Source organism: Planococcus citri, chromosome 5 (assembly GCF_950023065.1).
Source record: "Planococcus citri chromosome 5, ihPlaCitr1.1, whole genome shotgun sequence".
Classification (NCBI taxonomy): Eukaryota; Metazoa; Arthropoda; class Insecta; order Hemiptera; family Pseudococcidae; genus Planococcus; species Planococcus citri.
The window spans coordinates 7,677,111-7,700,442 of NC_088681.1; the positions used below are offsets into that span (position 1 = coordinate 7,677,111).

The 23,332-nt window shown below is 34.0% G+C and overlaps 1 protein-coding gene across 3 annotated transcripts; it reads right to left on the minus strand.

Moving 5' to 3' along the window:
• Positions 1-31: 31 nt before the first annotated feature.
• On the minus strand, positions 32-22,338 carry LOC135846855 (NHS-like protein 3). 3 transcript variants are annotated; one of them, XR_010559023.1, is made up of 5 exons: positions 22,004-22,338; positions 3,427-3,933; positions 3,148-3,354; positions 1,842-3,060; positions 32-1,514 (listed from the first exon to the last, which is right to left on the minus strand). XR_010559023.1 is itself a non-coding variant. In XM_065366199.1 (4 exons), the coding sequence occupies exons 1-4, from the start codon at positions 22,028-22,030 to the stop codon at positions 2,716-2,718; spliced, it is 1,086 nt and encodes a 361-aa protein (XP_065222271.1). In that variant the 5' UTR covers positions 22,031-22,338; the 3' UTR covers positions 1,783-2,715. The 3 variants fall into 3 exon arrangements, 2 of the variants coding, with proteins under 2 accessions (XP_065222270.1, XP_065222271.1); XM_065366199.1 differs by lacking the exon at positions 32-1,514 and having other exon boundaries at positions 1,783-3,060; XM_065366198.1 differs by lacking the exons at positions 3,148-3,354; positions 3,427-3,933; positions 22,004-22,338 and having other exon boundaries at positions 1,842-2,719.
• Positions 22,339-23,332: the final 994 nt, after the last annotated feature.

Consider the following 23,332-nt stretch of genomic DNA (forward strand, 5'->3'; position numbering starts at 1 on the left):
ATCACCACAGTCGAACATAATGATGCAGAGATAACGTGAAAAATATTAATATATTTGGTAATACGTGAACCAGAAACAGAAAACAGAAACTATAACGAATAATACAATTAATCACTGCCTACCAAAATGACTAGAAAGTCGCGACGAAGCTAACGAAATTAACGAGAAAACCCTCACAGAGATTTCAGCTTTACTTTAACTGAAACCTTACATGAGGATCTGGCAACGTGTTTTGCTCAAGTTTATCTTTTTTTCTACAGTGAACGTATAAACTAAACTTCCACTGCAACCCGCTAACATTGAAATCGGGCATTTTACGTTCTAAACCGTGCATAAAAGAAGGAATCCGCATAGGGTCGTCGTCGTTGCAATACTTCAACGATTCCAAATTGGGTAAATACGTAGGAACCAAGTGTAATACTTCGGCTATTTTTATATCCATTCCAAATAGATGAAACCATCTTAATTTATTGCAATTTCGAGAAAGTGTGATTATATCGAAAGGATCGATGTTACTTTTCCTTTCTCTGGTTTCTTTGGATTGCTCGTACGTGAATTTTTCCAACTTGAAGCACATATTGGCTATGCTCCGAATAACAGCGCTGTTCACACAGGCGCATTTATATAATCCGATTTTCTTCAAGTTTTTAGCCAAAGGCTGCCTGAAAAAATTCACGAATCCGTCGGCGCTTACTCTCTCGGCGTAATGAATCACCAAAGTGGATAAATTATTCAAATTGTGAAGTTTCTGAAGACCTTCGTCGTTCATCTTGATCATAACCTGGTGACCTAAACATAACGTATTGAGATTTCTACACGATCCAATCGCAGCGAAAATCGTCTCGTTCACGTCTAACGTGAAATTCTCGATATTCTCGTGATACGTTATCAACTTCAATGTCGTCAAATTGGCGCAATTGTTTTGGCAAAATTTATAAATACCCATCGTATCGACTTTGATGCTTTTCAGCCTTAAATCTTGGACGTTTTTCAAATGGCATAAATTTTCAGTCGTTATATCGTCCACCGTATTGCGAATATTGATTTTTTTCATCGGCAGATCTCCGATCACTTGAAACAAACCGGGCAGATTTCGAACACAAGAGGAATGTTGAATAACTATCGAATTCAACTTGGGGCAATTTTTAATAGCGTCTACGATTTTATCGCCCGCTCCGAAGCTTAATTTTATCATCAACGATTGTAAATTGCAACAGTGAGATAGGTATTCGGCCAACTCGTTCAAGTCGTCTCGTTCGATGAATTGCACACATTTGATTTCTTCAGCGTGCTTTTGTAATAGAAACGCGACTTCTTTGGCGTGTAGTTTTTCATCGGCGATGATTTCACGATACAGGGAGCTATCTTCGGCTAAGCGGTTCCATCGATAGTCGACGTATTTTAATGTACTTTGAAGTTCTTTTTGAGAGAAGTAATTAAAGATTCGTAAGATGATTTCGTCTGGCAAGTTATTGAACGAAGCCATTTTTGCAGGAGCGATGACGGATAGAAATCTGAAAATTATCGCATTAGTGAATTAGTAGGATGTTTTTCAGCGTAATTGTTTTAGTAGGTAGTGCTTTAATAAATAAGAGACCACTGAATAATTTTATTTGGTTCGATTCGTCGTTACAGACGAATTCGAAGCACCCACAAGATATGGGTCAACTTCAGAAACTAGACAGAAAATAATAGATTAGCCAGAAATTTGGTACTCTGAAGATAACAGGTAAATACAACGAACAGCTGATTCAAGTTATTGAAAAAAGCAAACGAACTTCATTCATGTATAAAATAAAAATCGTTTATTTACAAAATAATCGAAGAAATTTACATCATACCTTATCTATTACAAGACCAGTGAAATCAACACACGAAATGAGAAATACGCAGAGTAGATTTTTCCATTTTTGAACGTCGATCGAATCATTTTATTAATTAACGTAATGCTCGGAAGACACAATAAATTTTAACTTGTAAAACATCAGAAATATGAACACATCGTAATGAAAAGAAACTAATAAACTAAAGTTTCATTATCAGTTTCCACTCTAGCACAACACAATACATCGACTTTCAAAATCGATGCTGCACAATACATCGACATTTTCGACATCATTCATCCTTTTCTTGTTAAATAAAAAACAGAAATCGAAAGCGAGAAATCACGAGAGAAAGGAATAAATAATTAATAAACCAAATATTAATTAATTAAAAATTAAAATTTGCTCGAAACAAAAGTAAAAAGTATTTTTTCATCGAAACTTTTAGGCTAATTAACAGAATTACAACAGGGAAAAGTGGAGAAGGGACTAAGTAGGTAGGTATTTTTGTATCGAATCTCACTACATAAAAATTAAATTAATAAATCTACCTACAAGTAAATCGAAATGCTGAAAATAAAAAATAATCTTACGACGTATAAATAATTATGAGAATATGTACAACGAATATTTAAATATTTGTCGATCACAAAAAAAGTACATTATAACACAACATGAAAAAGAAATAATAAAAATCGATCATCAGCAATATTGCAAACAGCTTAAGCAATAATAATCAAGGTATCATGGAGTAAAATAAAAATGCAGACAAAAATCATCGAGATTTTTACACATTAAAAACTATGGCATTTCTGTTGAATGTTCCAGTATGAAAAAAAATAGAATCGATCAGTTTTGATAAATAAATAATACATTAAATTGGAATTTTTTTCTACTGACTCTTGAACCTTTGTCCTACAGGTTTTCTCGCTCTGTTTTTAACCATGTTGTTTAAATCTACCGAGTCGCCATTAGGAAGTACGACTTTATTACTGGAATAATCGATATAACCAGCTGGACTATTTCCTTCTTCGGCTGGTTCTAATTTATTTTTATCACAAGGTAAACCTGAAGAATAAGAGTATTCTCTTCGTACACCATCGGGGTCTATGTATCCGTATTTACCCCTCGTCACACAATCATTTCCAATAGTTTCTTCTTTATATGAACCGTCGTCGTTTTCAAATCCCCATGTGATGCTACCGTCGGCGTTATCTTCTCTGTATCTTCGTAAAACCTACACAAAGTATATCGAGATTGTGAAAATTACCTACTTATTTTGATATTCTATGATCAACCAGAACATAACTAAATATCTATTCACCTGAGCTACTGGCTTCTTGACACGTTTCTCCGGTACTTCTGATTTCTCAAATTTCGTTCTGATAGGTTTCTCGAACTGTCTAGAGATTTTATTTTCAACGTGCTCCGGTTGTGGTGGAGGAGGAGGTGGTGGTCTGAAACTCTGTACTCGTGGAGCTTGTTTTCGTTGGAATTGGGGTTCTTGGATCGTTGTAGGAACTTGCGATGGCTGAAAAAAATTCACCCCAATAAGTTCACAGAACTTCGAACATATATTTTAAAAAATAGAAGCAATATTCACCTGAGCTTTCGTGGTTTGGAAATCATTCTCGTCTTCGTCGATGATATTGGTATTAGCAAAGAACTGTGGTTTAGTCGGTCTGAACTGAATCGATGGCCGGAAAGGTTTAGCCGTAGGTGTATTTTGAGGAGCAGTAATGGTGGAAATTTGAGGCACGATATCGTCTTCGGTGTTATCTTCTTCTTCTTCTTCGACGACCGGACGTGGTTGTATGGAAGAAGTCTCGACTGGTTGGAAGGATCTTGGAGATGAAGGCGATGAGAACAGTTCAGGATTTAGTGGTACTAACGAAGCTGGAGGTGGAGGACCAGCACGTGCTCTTGGTATCGGTCTGGTACGTAATCTCTGTACTGAATTATCATTGTCAGGGTTCAATCTTTTAGCTTGAGGTTGAGGTTGATTGTTTGGAAATCCTCCTCCTGGTACCAGGAATCTCGGAGGAACTGGAGCATTATTGCCGAACGTAAATTGTTGAGCGTAAGTGTACGAAATATAAAGTAAAATTACCTGAAACATAAAATAGAAAAAATTATTGAAAATTTTATCAAAATGCAACTACAGGGTGCCCAGAAATATCGTGAGCCTCAAAGAAAGTTTTTTTCATTAAAAATATAGGTTGGCAACGTGAAATAGATGCATATGATTGGTGGAATGTTATCATCTCAGTCTAACAACCAATCATGTGCTGTCATTATTATCATTCAGTGTGATCAACCGAGACATTTTTGATTTTAGCAGAAAACTTTTTTAGGGGTTTGCGATATTTCTGGGCACCCTGTAGAACGGGCCAAATCCAAAAGTAAACATAAACAAGCGTGTCAGACAGCTAAATCCCAAAGGAACGGGGGGATGCGGTGCAAATCCGAAATCTAACAAGATAAGCTAACGGTTTGGTAAGAAATGAACGTTTTTACAATTAGAATTTGAGAAATGTACTATTATTTAGATGCTTTTAACACTTTTCATTGTTTTCTCGACTAGCGAAGATGCGAATTACCTCCTTATCAACTTGTACGGCGGCGTGAAATGAAAGTTCATAAATTATTTATGATGAACTGCATGTCTCATGTCTGCATCGCCATTCGCCATCGCAGGGATGCGTGTTATAAATGGTTGAAAATAGATCCATATACGCGTGCTTTCGATACGCATAAGTGTATAATTTCACGACTTACGAGTATAGTTATATCGTTATCATCATCATCGCACTTTTTCTATCATCGTGTGGGTAAGATTCGCAGCTATGTAATAATCATCTAATAATTACTCGCCTGTACTAATGCGCTATTATAATTATGTATTTCAGTTCTGAAAATAGATAACTGAGAGTATACCTAGACCTACGGAACGAATATACCTCGCTCATCCTCGAACATATTGGACGATTAAGTAAATGGATCCGTTAACTGTTCTATAGGTACTTATTCATTACATAACAATAGCTTTGCCGAAAAGAACTGCAGTAATTATGGTGTACGAAATTAGGAGCGGTCTGTACACATAAAAGAAGACTTCATGCAAATACAGATGGAACTATGGAAGTAGGCGTTGACGAAGATTTTATCCGACAATTGATATTTTTGGTGAATTGAAATACCAAAAAAAAAAAAAGGTGATACAATTTCTCTGAGGTATGTGTAGGTTTAACCTTGTGGGAGGTTTCATTTACACTTACAGAACATCATCGCTAATTTTTGTTTTAGGTACTGCAGATGTATTAATAAAATCTACGATCTATAGCTTGGTAGAGAACGGGAGATCTTCGAGTTTCAATGTGAAGAAATTTGAACGCCTTTACGTGTTACTCAAGCGTAGGAAAGTAGGTATCGTTTACAATGCAAAGCAACTCTCTCAAATGATCATATGTAAGTAAGTATATCAATGCGATTTGTGGAATACAGATAATAGGTTATTTATGTAATGTCAATTCAATATTTTAGATTTTAGATTTAAAAAATAAATAAAAAACGTGAGTGATAACGAAAAAGAATTGAGGTAGATGTAGGTGAAGAGTAGTTTTTCTATCAGTCGTGATAATGTCACGAATACGTTCACGTAATATGTTCCTCTATACTTAGGTACTTCTTCTGCTCCACCTAAACAAAGCTATTATGCTCGTATGATTGTTTCAATTTCAAAACGTACATCGATGTTACAATAACTTGCTGATTTACCATTTCCAGGTTTTCAGAAATCGTTTTCAACCAACGAAATCTTGACGTATAGAAATTCCATATGCATCCAGGCACCAATTTCGCAGATTGCACGTTTTAATGGACAATTACCAACAAATTGCTATACAGCGTAGGTTTTGGTACGTATATGTATTATAAACCAGAGAGAAAGATAGATTAGAGTGGTACAGTGTACATTAATTTAAAATGATATTAAGGTCATTGCATCTTATTAATCATGAAAAATAATTTCACCCGGTTAAAATATTTAATTCAGTGGGCTCTTTGTAAAAATGGGTCTAAAAAGTTGAAAAAAAGACGTATTTTGGATTTTCGCGCAGTTGTACATTAGTGAAAGGGGATGGAGTGGAGCCGAATACCCCCTCCCCCCTAGTACGAGCACTCTCCTCACTCTGAATGAATCGTTGTATGAATTGTTTAAAAGTGACCTTGTGACATATCAAAATGGGTTCAAATTTTACTAGAAATTAAAATATTTTGACGAAAATGTATTTTGAGCATTTTTGAAGAATTTTGAGCTTCAAAATCGATACTTATTTTTGAGATTTAAAAAAAAGTGTAATGCGACCTATCAAAATGAGTTGAAATATCGCGAGGAATAGAACTACTTTAACGAAAACGTATTTCGAGCATTTCTGAAGAATTTTAAACCCCAAAATCGAGTCTTAATTTTTGAGATTCTTGAAAAAAGTATCATATAACTCATCAAAAGGGGTTCAAATTCTAGCAAGAAGTCAGAATTGTTGGTCAAATTTTTTTTGAGTAGTTTTGAAGAATTTTGAGCCCCGAAATTAGGTCGTGATTTTCGGGTCGTTTAAAAAAGGTTTCATACTGGTATAATCTACTGAAGTGAGTTAAAATTTCGCGAAAAATTTAAATAGGTATCCCGACGAAAATGTATTTTGAGTATTTTTGAAGAATTTAAGCTCCAAACTTAGGTCATGATTTTCGAAATTTTCAAAAAAGTTTCTGGTAATCTAACAAACTTGGGTTGGAATTTCACGAGAAAATTAAAATTTTCTACGAAAATGTGTACTTTTGAAGAATTTCCTCCCCTCCCCAATGGGTTTACGATTTTTGAGATCGAGTTTCTCAAAAAAGGTGTCGGTGGCCCTTCAAAATGGATTCAAATTCTTGCAAAAAATAGAGAAAAAAATGAGCAGTTCTGAAGAATTTTGAGCCTCAAAATTAGGTCACGATTTTCGGGATTTTTGAAAAAGGGTATCATGCGACCTATTGAAATGGATTGAAATTTCAACAGAAAATCAAAAATTTCTATCTAGACTTTTTTTGAACAGTTTTGAAAAGTTCAAGCTCAAAATAGATCAAGATTTTCGACGTTTTTGAAAAATTTGTCAGCTAAGACTTTTCAAAATAATTTGAAATAATTTCAATAAAAAATCAAAAACTTTTATCAATACATATAACTACCCTTTTTGAGCAGTTTTGAAGAATTTTTAGGCGAAAATAAAATCATGAATTTCGGTATTTTTGAAAAAAAAAAAAAAAAAAAACTTAAAAATTTCATATTCCATTTTTGAATGTTTAGTTGAATTTGTTATTGACAATGATCGGATTGTTTCCAAATTTTTAATCTCCATTTTTGAGAATGTTCTAGAATACTGTACCTGCTCAAAAAAAGTTTATATAGAAAATTTCAATTTTTTTAATCGAAATTTTAAGTCATTTTGAAAGGTTCCGTCACTTTTTTATAGGAAAACCTTGAAGATCTTGATCAATTTTGGTTTCCAAATGCTTCGAAACTGCTCTAAAAAAATTTCAATACAAGTTTTCAATTTTCTGTTGAAATTCTAACCCATTTTGATGGGTCGCATGACACATTTTACATGAATCCCAAAATCATGACCCGATTTTAAAGCTCGAAAATTTTTTAAAAATGCTTTAAAAAATTTTCGACTGAAATTTTTGATTTTCTGGCGAAATTTCAAAGCTATTTTGATGAGTCACATGACATTTTTCTCGAGAATTCCCAAAATCGTAACCAAACTTTGAGGCTCAAAATTTTTTAAAAATTTTCGTGATTCTGGTAAAATTTTAAACCATTTTGATGATCTGATGAGTCACATATAGTTGGGGAGCCCGCTTAAGGATCTATTGCACCCCCCCGCTCCCCGTCGATTCTCCGGGACAACTTTTTTCTTGAAGGGGGAGTCCTAAGGAACATTTCTGGTCTTTGTACTCAAAAGAAAAAGTGGCCCACTTACAAACTGGCGGCCATTTTGATTGACAGGTCTGTCGAAATCGCAGATTTTGCGTTCCAACATATATATAGGACTTGCACAAAATTTTTCAAACCGTACAAAGGTAGTTCGAAAGATCAGGCAAAAATTTATCACCTGTCAAAATTTCAAGTGCTAAAGTGCGTTTTTCGATTTTTGGTGAATTTTTGAAAATCAAATTTGAGCCAAAAATGAGGGAAAAGAATCAAAATTTTACCAAATTGACCAGGAAAGCTGAAATTTGGAATACACCTCACTTTTGACCTCCCAAATCGATTGGAAACTGTTTCAAACCGTTTTGAGTAGTTCTCGAGCCTCCAGCGGATTTTTGGAACTCGAAATTCCAACCAAATTTCATCAAACGGAAATAGAAGATCGAAATTCATTCTGCAAACTAATGACAATACGCTACGAAGTCGACTGCTGGTGGATTTCACGTCGTTTTGGAGCCTCCGGCGCCCTTTTAAAAATTCCTGGAGCGTCCATCAGATTTTTGTAACTTCAAATTTTCACAAAATCTCATTAAATGGAGATGGAAAGCTGAAATTTACTCTACACTCCAATTTTAACACCCTCTGAAGACGACTTCAGGTGTGTTCAAATCATTTTAGAGCCTCCAGCGGCTTTTTGAAAATTACTGGAGCCTCCAGTAGATTTTTGAAACTTGAAATTTCCGCAACATTTTACCAAATGGAGTTGGCAAGCTGAAATTTACTTCACAAACTAATTTCAATACGATATGAAGTCATGGTGGTTTCAAATGGTTTTAAATGATTTTGAAGCTTCCAGCTACTTTTTGGAAATTTCAATTTTCCAAAAAACACCATACGACTTCTCAAAAATCTACTAAAGGCTCCAATAATTTTCAAAAAATCGCCGGATGCTTCAAAACGACTTGAAATTCCCCCGCAGTTGACTTCGTAACGCATTGAAATTAGTTTGCAGAGTAAATCTCGACTATCCGACTCCATTTGGAGAAATTTTGTGGAAACTTCGAGTTTCAAAAATCTGCTGGAGGCTCCAGAAGTGCTCAAAACGGTTTGAAACAGTTTCCAATCGATTTAGCATGTCGAAAATAGGGTGTATCCCAAATTTCAGTTTTCTTGGTCAATTTGGTAAAATTTTGATTTTTTCCCTCATTTTTGGCCTAAATTTGATTTTCAAAAATTCACCAAAAATCGAAAAACACACTTTAGCTCTTGAAATTTTGACAGGTGATAAATTTTTGCCTGATCATTCGGTCTGTTGGAACGCAAAATTTGCGATTTCGGCTGACCTGTCAATCAAAATGGCCGCCATTTTGTAAGTAGGGCCACCTTTTTTTTGAGTACAAGGGCTAGAAATGTTCCTTAGGACTCCTCCTGTAAGAAAAGAGTTGTTCCGGAGGATCAACGGGTGGGCGGGGGGGTGCTGCAATAGTGAGGCTCAAAATTTTTCGAAAATACTTAAAATACATTTCCATTGAAATATTTTAATTTCTCGCGAAATTTTAACTCATTCTGATAAGTCGCATGACACTCTTTGAAAAATTCTAAAAAACTTGACCCATTTTTGGGCTCAAAATTGTTCAAAAATACTCAAAAAAAAAATTTCATTGAAATATTTGCACTCCTCGTGAAATTTTAACTGAATTTGATAGGTCGCAAGGTCACTTTTAAATAATTCCACAACGATTAATTTTTACTCAAATTGGGGGGGGGGGGGGACTTGAGCGTGTGACTTGAAAATTTTTTTTTGAACTTGAACTGAATGGTTGTGGAATGAACTCCTTTATGCTATGGATATGTATTTTTTGCCCCCTCCCTCCAACTTAATGACTCCTACTTGACCATTTCTGTGCTAAATTTGCCCTGAAATCTCACTCAAGAGGCACTAATGCAACTAGCACGCTAATGTAAACATATTTTCGGAGTGAGAGGAGTGCTCAGTACTAACCTGTGACCTTTTTAGATCGATATCTGTCAAATTCGATTTCTGGAGCACTTTTTGCTACGAGTAGTTAAACTGAAGGCTTAGACTTACAGAGTATACTGATTTTCTATTTCCATGTTTTCAGATCTCATTTTAAACCCACGAAACTTGGCATAGAAATTCCATATGCACCTCGTATTTCGCAGATTGCACATCTTAATGGACAATTACAATTACCAACGTACGTATTATAAACCCGAGAGACAGATTATAAAGTGGTACAGTACTACATTAATTGAAAGTGATATTAAGGTCATTGCATTTAAATTATAAAAAAATAAACGCTACACCCGGTAAAAATCTACGACAGTCGTATAATTAGGAAATCTTGACCAAAAAAGGGAGTGACCACGTTCAATACAGTTTCCCAGATGATAAAATTCGTTAATTTTCCGTTCACATATACCCTCAGGCGTAAACTTTACTCATACCGAGGCTATAAAGAGGCCATGTACTTGATAAAATAGGTATTATAGACAAATTATCTAGCGAAAGGTTCAACTTAACGCTTATGCACCTTTTTATAGGAATTCGAACGAGTAATAACTTCCGTATGCAGTTTATTTTCGGTGCTACGAAATGGACAATTCATTGCCATCCTAATAAGGATTTGCGGTCATCGATAATGCTAGAAAGAAGGTAGGTATTAATTGTGCCTGTGAACTAAAAAACTTGTTATGTAAAATTCGTCGCTTGTGCTTTACGCTGTAAAAATTCACATTGCACTCGTTTTGAGTATGAAAAATTGACGATTAGTGTCAAATTAACGGCGATGAAACTAATCGCCTGCGCCAACGAGTGTGGTTTAATGACGTAACTCGGGTTATTAGAAGAATGCAACAAAATAGATAAAAATGCTAACCGCTTAATGACATAATCAGCTTTAATTTACTTATAAATTACTACTATACTACCTATGTCTATACTCTAATACCTGCAGTGTAGGTAAGTAAGGTATATATTTATGTAAAATACCAAACCTCTCGTACGAGAACTTAATATATTTAAGCATTAGTTTAGTTATGTGTGTGTGTATGTGCTTTCAAACAATCTCAACAAACAGGGCACCAATTATTTATACTAAACTACTTTCCAATGGTTTGTTTATAGCGAAAAGAAAGAGATAGTGATGTACCTACTTCGTCGCAGCAGAAACCTTTTTTTTTTCTTTTTCGAAGAAATGAAAAAGCATTTACCTACCTACCTATAGTAAGTATAACCTTGGTATAGTATAATTGGTATATAACTACGATTCTCTGATAGGTATATGTAATGTGATGTATAATGTAAATGCAAAAATGAAAATTAACGCTAAATGATACAATTGTACCAGTTTCGCCGGGCAGAAATAGGTTATAATTTATCACTCCAGTTTGAAAATTTATCCGGCTCACTGATTTACAAATGAACAATGCCATCGTGCTTTGCTTTGGAATCATATTATGCCATATAAAGTACACTTTTACGCTATTTTTTATTCTTCTACTTTCTCCCAAGAATCGACGTTTAATGTAAATCTATCCCGAGTACCTACCTATCCTATCTGGTTACTGGCTCAGCAGGCGAGTAATTAAACGTTGACCAAACCTGTGGCTATATGGCGGCGGTGGTGTCGTTGACTTCTCGAACGTGTAATTAATTTACGGCTGTACGTCTTCTTCTTCGGCCGTTGACTATTCGTCTATTCCTTATTGTTTACAAATGCTTTTATTACGATATTGATGGTTGGAATTTTACGTATTTATTTTTACGAAGAGGTGTTGAGATACCTACGTGGTGCATGGATTGGATAGGTAGTTATGTTGGTGAATAGGTGACTGAAAAATATCATTGTCGAGTTGCAGATATTCGGGATATCTTTGCAAGAAAACCTTCACAACTCGTCAATTTCGATTGAGCTGGAATTTGGCTCACTGAAAGAGCATGTGAGGCAGACCTCAGAACCAAATTTTTTAGCTGAAACTCGGATTGAATACGGAATTCTACCCCCGCCCCCCTCCACCTCCACTCAGAATGGATTGACACCATTTCTCAGCCGAATGAGAACTTCCAGCAAAATCTGACTTTTTTCCAGCAATTTCAAATTGTCCCAGAAGGAGTTGAATTCAATTTTGGCAGTTGAAAATTTAATCCCAACATAAGTTCGACATTCCGAATCCAATAGAACCAATGAATCGCAAATCCGAAGCCACGAGTTGAGAAGTAAATTTTTTTACAAAGTGAAAAATCTCAACCAAAAAAAAAAAACAATATCGTCAATTTTGCAACAATTTTCTCAAAAATGTTCTCAAGCCAATCTAATCCCACAATCATGACATACTCAAGGGCACATTTTTACAGGATCTAAAAAATTATTACCAGAAAATCTCACATTTTGTCTAAAATTGTCCACAGTTTGTTGAAGATTGTTTGTAATTTTTTTGCAAAAAATTCCAAGTTTTTAAAAAATTTTATTTTTTCAAGAATTTGATAAAAATCTCGTTTTTTAGCAAAACTGCTAAACTTTGTTCGTTTTTTGAGAAAGAAAGAAAAAAAACTAAAAAGTCGTGCTTTTTTACAAAAATTGGCCAGGAATCTTACTTTTTGCCAAAAGTTGTCAAAAATGTTCTGCTTTTTACTAAAAATTGTCAGTCTTATTTTTCCAAAAAATATCAAAAATTCTCACTTTTTCAAGAATTGACAAAGATCTCGCCTTTTAGCAAAATTGTTGAAATTTCGTCGTTCTTCTGAAAAAAAAAGAAGGAAAGATAGAAAGAAAGAAAAACTCCCAAAAGTCGTAAAATTACCAAAAATGTTCTTCTTATTGTCATTTTGTCAGTCTTACTTTTTGCCAAAAAAATATCAAAAATGCTCACTTTTTCAAAAATTAAAAAAAATCCCGTTTTTTAAAAAGCAGAATTGCTAAAAATTAGTCTTTTTTTAAAGAATTAGAAAGAAAGAAAGAAAGAGAGAAAAACATTGCAAATTCTTACTTTTTGCCAAAAATTGTCAAAAATGTTCTGCTTTTTGCTGTAAATTGTCTAGTCTTATTTTTCCAAAAAAATCAAAAATTCTCACTTTTTCAGGAATTGACAAAAATCTCGTCTTTTAGCAAAATTGTTGAAATTTTGTCGTTTGTCTGAAATGAAAAGAAAGAAAGAAAGAAAGACTCCCAAAAGTCGTAAATTACCAAAAATGTGCTCCTTTTTGCTAAAATTGTATTGTCAGTCTTAATTTTTGCCAAAAAATATCAAAAATTCTCACTTTTTCAAAAATTAAAGAAAATTCCACGTTTTTTTTAAAGCAAAATTGCTAAAAATTAGTCTTTTTATAAAGAAAGAAAGAAAGAAAGAAAGAGAGAGAGAAAAACGTTGAAAATTCTCACTTTTTGCCAAAAAATATCAAAAATTCTCACTTTTTCAAAAATTAAAGAAAATCCCACGTTTTTTTTAAAGCAAAATTGTTAAAAATTAGTCTTTTTATAAAGAAAGAAAGAAAGAAAGAGAGAGAGAAAAACGTTGAAAATTTTCACTTTTTGCCAAAAAATATCAAAAATTCTCACTTTTTCATAGATTAAAAAAATCCCACTTTTTTTAAAAAGCAAAATTGCTAAAAATTAGTCTTTTTTAAAGAAAGAAAGAAAGGGAGAGAGAGAAAAATATTGAAAATTCTTACTTTTTGCCAAAAATTGTCAAAAAAGCTCCGCTTTTTGCTAAAAATTGTCAGTCTTACTTTTCCAAAAAATATCAAAAATTCTCACTTTTTCAGGAATTGACAAAAATCTCGTCTTTTAGCAAAATTGTTGAAATTTTGTCGTTTTTCTAAAAAAAAAAAAGAAGGAAAGAAAGAAAGAAAAACTCCCAAAAGTCGTAAATTACCAAAAATTTGCTCCTTTTTGCTAAAATTGTATTGTCAGTCTTACTTTTTGCCAGAAAAAATATCAAAAATTTCACTTTTTCAAAAATTGAAAAAAATCCCGTTTTTTAAAAAGCAAAATCGCTAAAAATTAGTCTTTTTTTTAAAGATAGAAAGAGAGAAAAACGTTGAAAATTCTTACTTTTTGCCAAAAATTGTCAAAAATGTTCTGCTTCTTGAGTTTATGCTAAAAATTGTCAGTCTCACTTTTCAAAAAATATCAAAATTCTCACTTTTTCATGAACTGACAAAAATCTAGTCTTTTAGCAAAATTGTTGAAATTTTGTCGTTTTTCTAAAAAAAAAGAAGAAAGAAAGAAAGAAAGAAAAACTTCCAAAAGTCGTAAATTACCAAAAATGTGCTCCTTTTTGCTAAAATTGTCAGTCTTACTTTTTGCCAAAAAATATCAAAAATTCTTACTTTTTCAAAAATTTAAGAAAATCCCACGTTTTTTAAAAAGTAAAATTGCTAAAAATTACCTAGTCGGTATTTTTAAAGAAAAAAAGAGAGAAAAACGTTGAAAATTCTTGCTTTTTTCCAAATCCCAGTGTGGTCTCGCTTTTTTTTTTTTTTTGCTAAAAAATTCCAAAAATTATTGTTTTTTTTTCAAATTGTAGAAAAAAAACTCGTTTTTTCGACAAATTTTGCGAAAAAATATAATTTTTTGCCAAAATCCAAAGAGTTCTGCTTTTTGCCAAAATCGTCACTTTTGTTTTTTGCCAAAATTTGTCAAAAATTCTCGATTTTTCAAAGATTGACCAAAGTCTTGTTTTTCAGCAAACCCAATTGGTAATTGCTAAAAATCTACCGTTTTTTGGGAGGGAGTAGGGAAGAAATAAAGAAAGAAAAACTCTAAAAAGTCTGGCTGGGTCTTTTTCCAAAAAAATGTTGGTTTTTAGCAATTGAAAAGTCTCGCTTTTCCACCAAAAATATTACGATTGCGTAAGAGGTCTCGATTTTGGAAAGAAAATTGCTAAGGAAAATTAAATTTCTTCGCATTTGATTTTCAAAAATTTCTACTTCTGATTAAAATTGTCAAATTTTCGCTTTTTGATATAAATTCTTGCATTTTTAGCAAAATTGTTGAAGATTTCCACTTTTTTTCAAAAAATTATTACTTATCAAAAATTATCGCTTTCAGTTTCTTCCCAATAATTTCCAAAAAGTCGTGCTTTTTTCTAAAATTGTCAACATTTTGCTTTTTATTATTAAAAATTGTCAAAAATTACCGTCTTTTACAAAATTGCTAAAAATTGTCGTTTTTTTGCAATAAAATCTAAAAAGTGTCATTTTTCTCCAAAAATTGTTCAAAAGTATCATTTCTTTGCCAAAAAGTCCTTCGTTTTGTTTGTCAAAACTTGTTTTTTCTGCCAGAAATTGAAAACTTCTCACTATTCATTGTGAGAAATTGTCGAAAAGTCTCCCTTTTTTATCAAACTGTTTTAAATAAAAAAAAGTATCAAAACATTTCAATTTGTAATAATAATGTTTTGTTTTCTTGTGTGTTTTTTCTCATTTACTTACGTTTTGTAACTTTTTTCGCTTTTTATGAAAAAAATGAGGGTGAATTCGTACCAAATACCTAAGTACATAAGTAGGCTATTTTCGCCATCTTTAAAAATTTGCTAGAAATCAAAAAATCAACTTTTGCAGCTGAAAATTTGCTAATTTGGTTTTGAGATCTGGGTGGCATAATAAGCTCTTTCAGTGATGTCAAATCTTAGCTCGATCAGAAAAGAATTTCAGTTCGTTGATGAAGTAATACATAAGCTTGTATATTGGATCAAGTATTATAGATGAAGGATTATTTATTGAGGATCCCTAGCTCGTGGCTACCTGTTTATCTGAGTGAAATTTTGATTACTCCTTATTTCATGGTCTGAAAACATCACACAATTTAGATGAAGTATTGTATACTTGACTATCAAGTGAGCTTACGGGGGCGTTTATAATGCCCCTATTATCCTAATAGATCCCTAATTAGAGAACTAATTCCCTCGCATCTTCGACTCATCGTCGAATACCTTTTCCAACAAGATTTTTTAATTAACGCTGGCATCTTGGAAGTTTTTCCATTCATTAACCATCATCGAATTTAAAATGCAATTATGTACCTAAAGAAAATCTGATTTTTTAAAACTCGTCAATTAAGTAGTCTACGACCATGAGTTTGAGTACCTAAGTACCTATGCATTGGTATAAGTATGTTCGTGTTACCTTCAATTTCTACTTGAGGGCTTAAGGTGTTCACACTTTTCACTTTTCTCTTATCAATATTTATACCTATGCGATCATCAACGCTGATAAACATCTGAGATTAACTAGTATATCCGCACTGTGGCTACTTCATTATCCCGTTATTCAAAAAAATGACCGTCAAAGTGTCTAACTTCAAGCGATTTTTTTTTTGGTTTTCTCATAATCTACTGCCAGCGATCTATGTACGTATAGGTACGGTAAGCACTAAGCAGTTAGCGGAAATAATACATTCAGCGATTTAGATTTAGTTCACTGAACACAGAGAATGTTTCATGAATCATGATAGGTACCTAATTTGTACTGGAATCGGATTGTTTTATCGGCGATGAGAACTTTATTTTGCTGTGTAACGCGGAATCTTGAAAGACCAATTTGTCATATCTCAAATTCTTACAGCTTATTTTTCGTAGGTTATTTATTTACAAAACCTACTTAGGTATAGGAACAAGAACTAGATTTTGTTAATATGAGGAGCCATGCGACTAACAGAACGTTTTATTTGTTTGTTTTTAGGTCTAGTATTCTGTTTCTGGGAATTCTGAAATCGATTCTGAAAAATTTGTGAGTATCCTTGAAGTTTTTCAGAAGAGCTGTCTGTACTTGCTGTCATTCGACATTTCAATTTTCAAGATATGATATGAAAGAAAATTCCAACCATCGAATCGATGAAAATCATCTCAAATGTTGACCGTTGGAAATTGAAAAATATGTGATTGTTAATTCACGAATCATCGTGCAATGGATCTTTTCAAGTTCGAAAAGAGGTAAATCAACGATGAATCATTTGCAGATGAAGATTTTAGGCTCAATAGGTTTAGGTATTCGTATTTAACTATTCGTCGGCTAAGTGCGGAAGGGTGCCTCGTGCAACTCGTTACTTGATACCTGTGTAAAACGGTCTTTCCACTCTGAGCACCATCTATCAGTCCAAATGTTCAAACCAAAAGTTATGTTACCTCAAGGCACCCTTCCCATCGCGGAAGATACCTTTAGATTTGAACTTGGACTGATAGATGGCGCTCAGTGTGGAAAGGCAGTTTTACACAGGTATCAAGTAACGATTTGCACGAGGCACCCTTCCGCACTTAGCCGACGTATTTATCTACTTGAAAAATAATAATGCATAAAAGTTACGAATACGAATCACGATGATAGTAAACTGATAAGATCTAGAGCAGCTACAAAAACCAAGTATGCGCAGCGGCCATGTTTACCCCTGGATTACCATCTATATACGCACGATCTATGCTTGAAACTACGTATACGTATCAATCAACGTTTATGTCGTTCATCATTATTATTACATTTATCATGTGGGATTGGTGTTAAATTTTAAAGTTCAAATTTTAAAATAATTTCCTTAAAAAATTTCAACCAATAGGTAGGTATTGGAAATTTAAATGGCAAAGTGAGAAAGTAATTGGGGAAAATGAAATGCAAAAATTTTTCAAAGGGTATTCCCGGCTGAAATAGGCAAATAAAATGCCTCACTCCTCGTATTTTTAAAATTTTGATGAAAACATTGTTGGGTACCTTTTTAAAAAAATGTTGGACCAAAAAATTTTCCCTCGTCCCACCTTCCTTGACCACAATTGGAAAAACGCTTTTCTCGCAAAAAAATCATACTTCATCCAATTTTAAACAAAAAATTTTGAATTCACCCAAAATGTATGGGATACATATAGTCTAGCCGCATGAATTTTTTTTATAATTCTTTGCCCCCCCCCGCCCCCAGGGAGGAGATATTGACAAAATAATTTGAAACAGCCATATCTCCAAAGTCCGAACTGAATTCAAGCCATCAAGCGAAAGAAATTTCTTTTCGTTCAAAAATAAACCTGCATGAGTACCTAAATATTATTAGAAATTTTATTAAAATTTTTCATCCAGGTAAGTCATCTTCAAAAACTCAAAAAACGAAAGGGGGGTTGCCCAAAAATTGAGTTTTTAGTGAATAATGCTACAGCTACATTGTAACACGATTTACGCCTTTTTTTTGGTCATTATTTTTCCAACTTCGAAAAATCAAAAAAAATTAATCTTAAATTTTTAGCGATTTTCCTGGATTTTTTGAAATTTAATCGCTCAGTAGTGACGAGTAGAATCCTATAAACAACGCCTTGGATTTTGACCGCATATAGATCGACGCATAAAATGCAGAATCTCATACTACGAATATCTTTTGGAACTAGAGGTTATGCAAAATTCAAAGAAGAAATCCCAATTTTACCGACTTTTTTTAAATTGAAAATAACTGCCTCTTCGAAGGCCCATGTGTCCCCGCTCAGAGCACCTCTGATGTGAAGAATTTTCTGAGTGACTTTCAACTCAAAATCGAGGTTGAGATCCACTCGAATTGAGATATCAACAACACTAAGCTTGCATATCTTTGATCTTAAGCTTGTATGAATTTTTATTTTGATTGAACCAAGACCCGAAAAAGGGGAATTAAATGCGGCTCGGACTCGCGAAATTTTTAACCCATCTAAAAACCCTCTAAATAATAAAATTTTTGTGAAAATAATTTCACATACGCACCTGGCACCTACCTAGTGACTAAAGGCCGAATTCATAGACGTTACTTAAGGGACACTTGGCTAAGTGGTGAATTTTGATTCATTTTTTCTCACAAACGAATAAACATATTTTTAATATGATAAATCAACACTTCGGAGTCCAATCTCTCAATTTATTAAAAAACAAAATTTCAAAAATCAATCACGCCTGAAAAAATTGCTTCAAAATTCACCACTTAATAGGCACTTAGCCGAGTGATCCCATAAGTAACGTCTATGAATACGGCCCTAAATATTTCCCATGAAATTTTCAAAATTTTTGGACCATCTCCTCCACGGACACAGAGAACAAGAATTTTGAATTTTAAGCACGTATGGGTAGTTGGGTACATTTTTCGAATTGGGGTGAGGGGGTCGACTTGAAATTTTTTGGGATGGTTTTACATCAAAACCAACATTTTGGGCGAGTTTCATCAAAATAGGAGAAAGTACCTACATATTGTGGTCAAGGAGGATGGGATGACTGGTGAGAGAAAATTACTTGGTACAACATTTTTTTTAAAGGTAGGTACCAACAATTTTTCATCAAAATTTCAAAAATACGGGGAGTGAGCATTTTATTTACCTAGCCTATATTAGCCGGGAATACCGTTTAGTAAATTTTTGCATTTCCCCAATTGGCCCCATTATTACTTTCTCACTTTGCCATTTAAATTTCAAGTACCTACCTACCTACCTAAGTATTACTTTACTATTAGTTGAAATTAAGGGCCGAATTCATAGACGTTACTTAAGAGACACTTGGCTAAGTAGTGAATTTTGATTCATTTTTTCTCAAGAACGAATAAAAATTTTATATTTTTAAAATAATAAATCATTTATCAAAAAACAAAATTTCAAAAATTCAATCACGCCTGGGAAAAATGCTTCAAGGCTCACCACTTAGCCAAGTGATCCCTAAGTAAAGTCTATGAATACGGCCCTTAATTTTTAAAGGAAAATAAATTAAAATTTAACACCAATCTCACACGAAAAATGTAACAATAATGATACAACGACCGTGACATAAACGCGATTGATGTAGTTTCAAGCATAGATCTTGTACATATATAGATGGTAATTCAGGGGTAAACATGGCCGCTGCGCATACTCCCTTTTTGTAGCTGCTTTAATAAGATCTATCTTTTACACCTAACAATTCTAACAATACGATAATGCAGCGAAGGGGCGAATGAATAGACATCCCAGATGAATCATTCAAACAACCTAAGGTAAAGGGGAAAGAGGAAAATGCCAAAATAAACATTCATTTTATAGTTTTTCTTTCGCCAAAACCGGTTCTGCAGTTAGAGTGATGACCTTATCGCGTGTGCCTTTATTTAAACCCTTCATCGTTCGGTCAGTGTTTTTTTTTCTTCACATAAGCCAGAAACAATACCACAGTAGTTCGGTTATCTTCGATGAAATGGTCCAGAAAATAGAAATGCACTTCATAATTCAATTGGAAACTGTGTTTACGCTCGGCTAGGTAAATAATAAACAAAACTAGTTCAGCGATCGATACTCCTGTCTACTTCTCGTCGTCGCGTTTCTAATTGTTCGTACAGTAGTTTTTATCAATCGGCGGTAGGTTTTTGAACTCATTTTTTTCATCGTTGATTCGTTGTATGTTGCAGCTGTATATGTGTATGTAAAACAGAAGCCAATTCATTACGTATCTTATTCTGAATTCTAAGCCCAAGAATCGAGATACCGAAGAATCGATGTTCGATGAGATGAAGCGGAAATATTGATCGTTATAAAATCATATTATTCGAATTACGTAATATTATAATCGTGGTAGGTGTAATATGGTCTTGTGTAAAATTGCATTAGAGTTGATTGCATCGCGAATATTCTTTTGTTTTTCTGCACTATAGCACTTCGAGTTGAGATGCTGATATTGAACAATTAGATATAACGAACGACGATGTCGATGGCAGTCACATCGGAAGAATAATCGCAGGTATATAGTTGTAGTTACACTGGAATATTGGTTCAAAATAGTGATTCAAAATACCGTTTGGTATTTCCATACCTAGGCAGTTATGGGTACGTGAGGTTATGAAAACTTTTCGAATGCAATATGAATTTTTCTCTGGCTCGTTGATCGTTGAAATGTAGGTACGTTCGAAATGATAAACGTACGGTATACGGTTGCATTTCCATATTGCGAGACGTGATGATATTACATTAACATTACGACAGTTCAATCATTTAAATTACCATAACAGGGTGGGTCCTAAATTAAGTCACTCGTTCGAAGGAAATTATCATTCTCGTACAGCATACTAATACTCGTACAATTGTCACAGTTTCATCATTTTCGACGACGACCAAAGCTGCGTTTTCAGCGATGCCCTAAAAAATCCATCGAGTTGAGCAAAAATACCAAACCATCGTCGACGAACTGACGTTATTTGCATTAATTTTGTGTCTTCTACGAGTATATTCGGTGGTTATGTGGTCAGGTTGAAATCTATTCCGTCTAATGGTACATTTGGTGTTGAATTTTACCTTATGTAATGTTCCTCTACCTACCTAATATCTACACACTTCGGTTAATATGTTGTAATTGTTAATTTTTTTTCCAAACCCAAATTAAGAACTGCCTGTTTAGGAATATAGCATGGATTCAACTATCACTAACCTTATACCTATGTACGTGAATTTATTCAAATTTTGGCATAAGTAAATGTTCGTTGGTTGCTTGTGAGTGATGCCAGCTTACCGGAAAGATAGCCAAGATAAACGATAGAATGTACAATATTAAGGTTCCGTGATATTTTATACTTTATTAGCTCACATCGTTGCTTCGGTCACTTACACGAGCTGAATTTAATTACGTGTATTTTTTCATCCCGAGTTTAATGGTCTTACATCGATGCATCGAATGAATCTAGGGGCATTAGACCGAATACACGTTGACACTGATTTAAAACTATACTAGTACCTATCGAAGGTTATTCACTTGAGAATCTCGTCATTATAAATGCGATTCGATTAAAGATGATTTTTCAACGATTCGTGTACACGAACAAGAACATACTATTGTTGAAATTAATGAGAAAATTTATTCAATTTTTTTTTTCTTCGTTTCAGGAAAATCATGTTCAAGGTGAATGACTCTCGATTGCGGTGTAAATATTTTCGAAGATGGTTCAATTATTCTATTCGTAAGGTCAAAGGTGAGTTATTTTTCCAGAGAGAGGTTTTACTAGGTCTATCATTTAGTATGCGATGAATTTTTTTGGTTCGATTGATTGAATTTTTTATCATTTTTATTACATTTTAGGACGCTGCAATTGTGATTTTATCGATGATACTTGATTTTTTGATCAAAAATGAATCTCAACTCGAACCAAACTGTATCAAAAATGATCCACCGTCACCGAACATGCGAACATCGTTCAATTGAGTAAGCTCTTTTACAAATAGGTATATAAAATAAGATCTCACTTACTTGTAAAAATAACATAAACGGTCGCATATCGAAGGTATTTTGAAATTACAGCCACTCACGAAAATAGAAAAAGAACTACGTAACGATCTCACGACTAGCGAAAAAAAAACAATCCAAACTCGTAAAAAAAAAATTACACCAGCCGCATTCTGTTCGAGGTATAATGTACCGGCGGTAGCTATAACTTCTATAATGATCAAATATAGAATGGAGGTTCTTTCCTGCAGCGTATTATCAACCTCTCTTTCTTTTACGCGAGAGTACCTATCTACTCGTATACGTCGTGGAACTGGATTTTTAGCGTAGGAGAGCAACCCCGCCTAAAACTGTTGGTAGATTCTGCTGTCTAGTTGTTGCACTACAACCATCGAGTATCTCTATCTACTACGAGAATAGAACACACAGAACAGATTCTCGTAATGTAATTTAATCTTCGTTAATCCTTACGCAATGGCTGGAGGACGTGTTGCACTTTCTGTTTCGTTTTAAAGGTTGTTTGTTTTTACATATTCAATGCATCCATTTCGACTCGTGGCCCCGAGCGAATATTTTCACACTTGCAAAATTTTCCTCCAGGTGCGTTGCTCTTATTGCTATACGAGTATCTCTCTTTGTGTCGCCGAACCAGAAACGATCGCATTTTTTGCGTCCTAATGGTAAAATTAGCCCAGGCGGTGCGCCGGCGCTGCACTGGTTGTTGACGTCGTCCACGGATGCTGGCGAAGTGGCGATGGCGCTCAGCTCGGCGCGATTGGCTCATCGAGGTTAATGGTCTTTTTATGTGATTTACCGCGATCGAATTTACCGTGAAAATATCGCAGGAATTTTCCACCTGTCAAAAAAAAAAAATGCAGAAGAGACGAGTTTTTTTTATCGTTTTAGAAGAATTTTAAATATTCTGTTTGTTTGTTTGTGTTTTAACGAATATGTGTTGGCGGCTGACGACAAGTTAGATTGGAATTCGAATCGAATATCGATTTGATCGTGATTTTTAACGTGTGTATTCTTGGAAAAAATGAAAGTGGACAGTACCTCGATTGCGGGTATTCGTGAAAAGAAGCGAAGGAATTTTTTCGAAAAATGTTGCCAGCTGGTTGAGGTGTCTTTTTTTTTTTTTGCTGATTTCTTCCGGTCCAGATGATCGAAAGTTGAATGAGGATTTAAATTGGGTGGAGTGAGTGAGGGAAATTAAGATTATTAATCGCATGAAATAAAAATTAGATAACCAATTTTCTAATTTTAACCTATTTATTCACTGAAAATAAATATCAAAATTTTGATTTGAGCCAATTTTGAGAGTGACACTTCAAGAGTGGTTTTTTGAGGTGA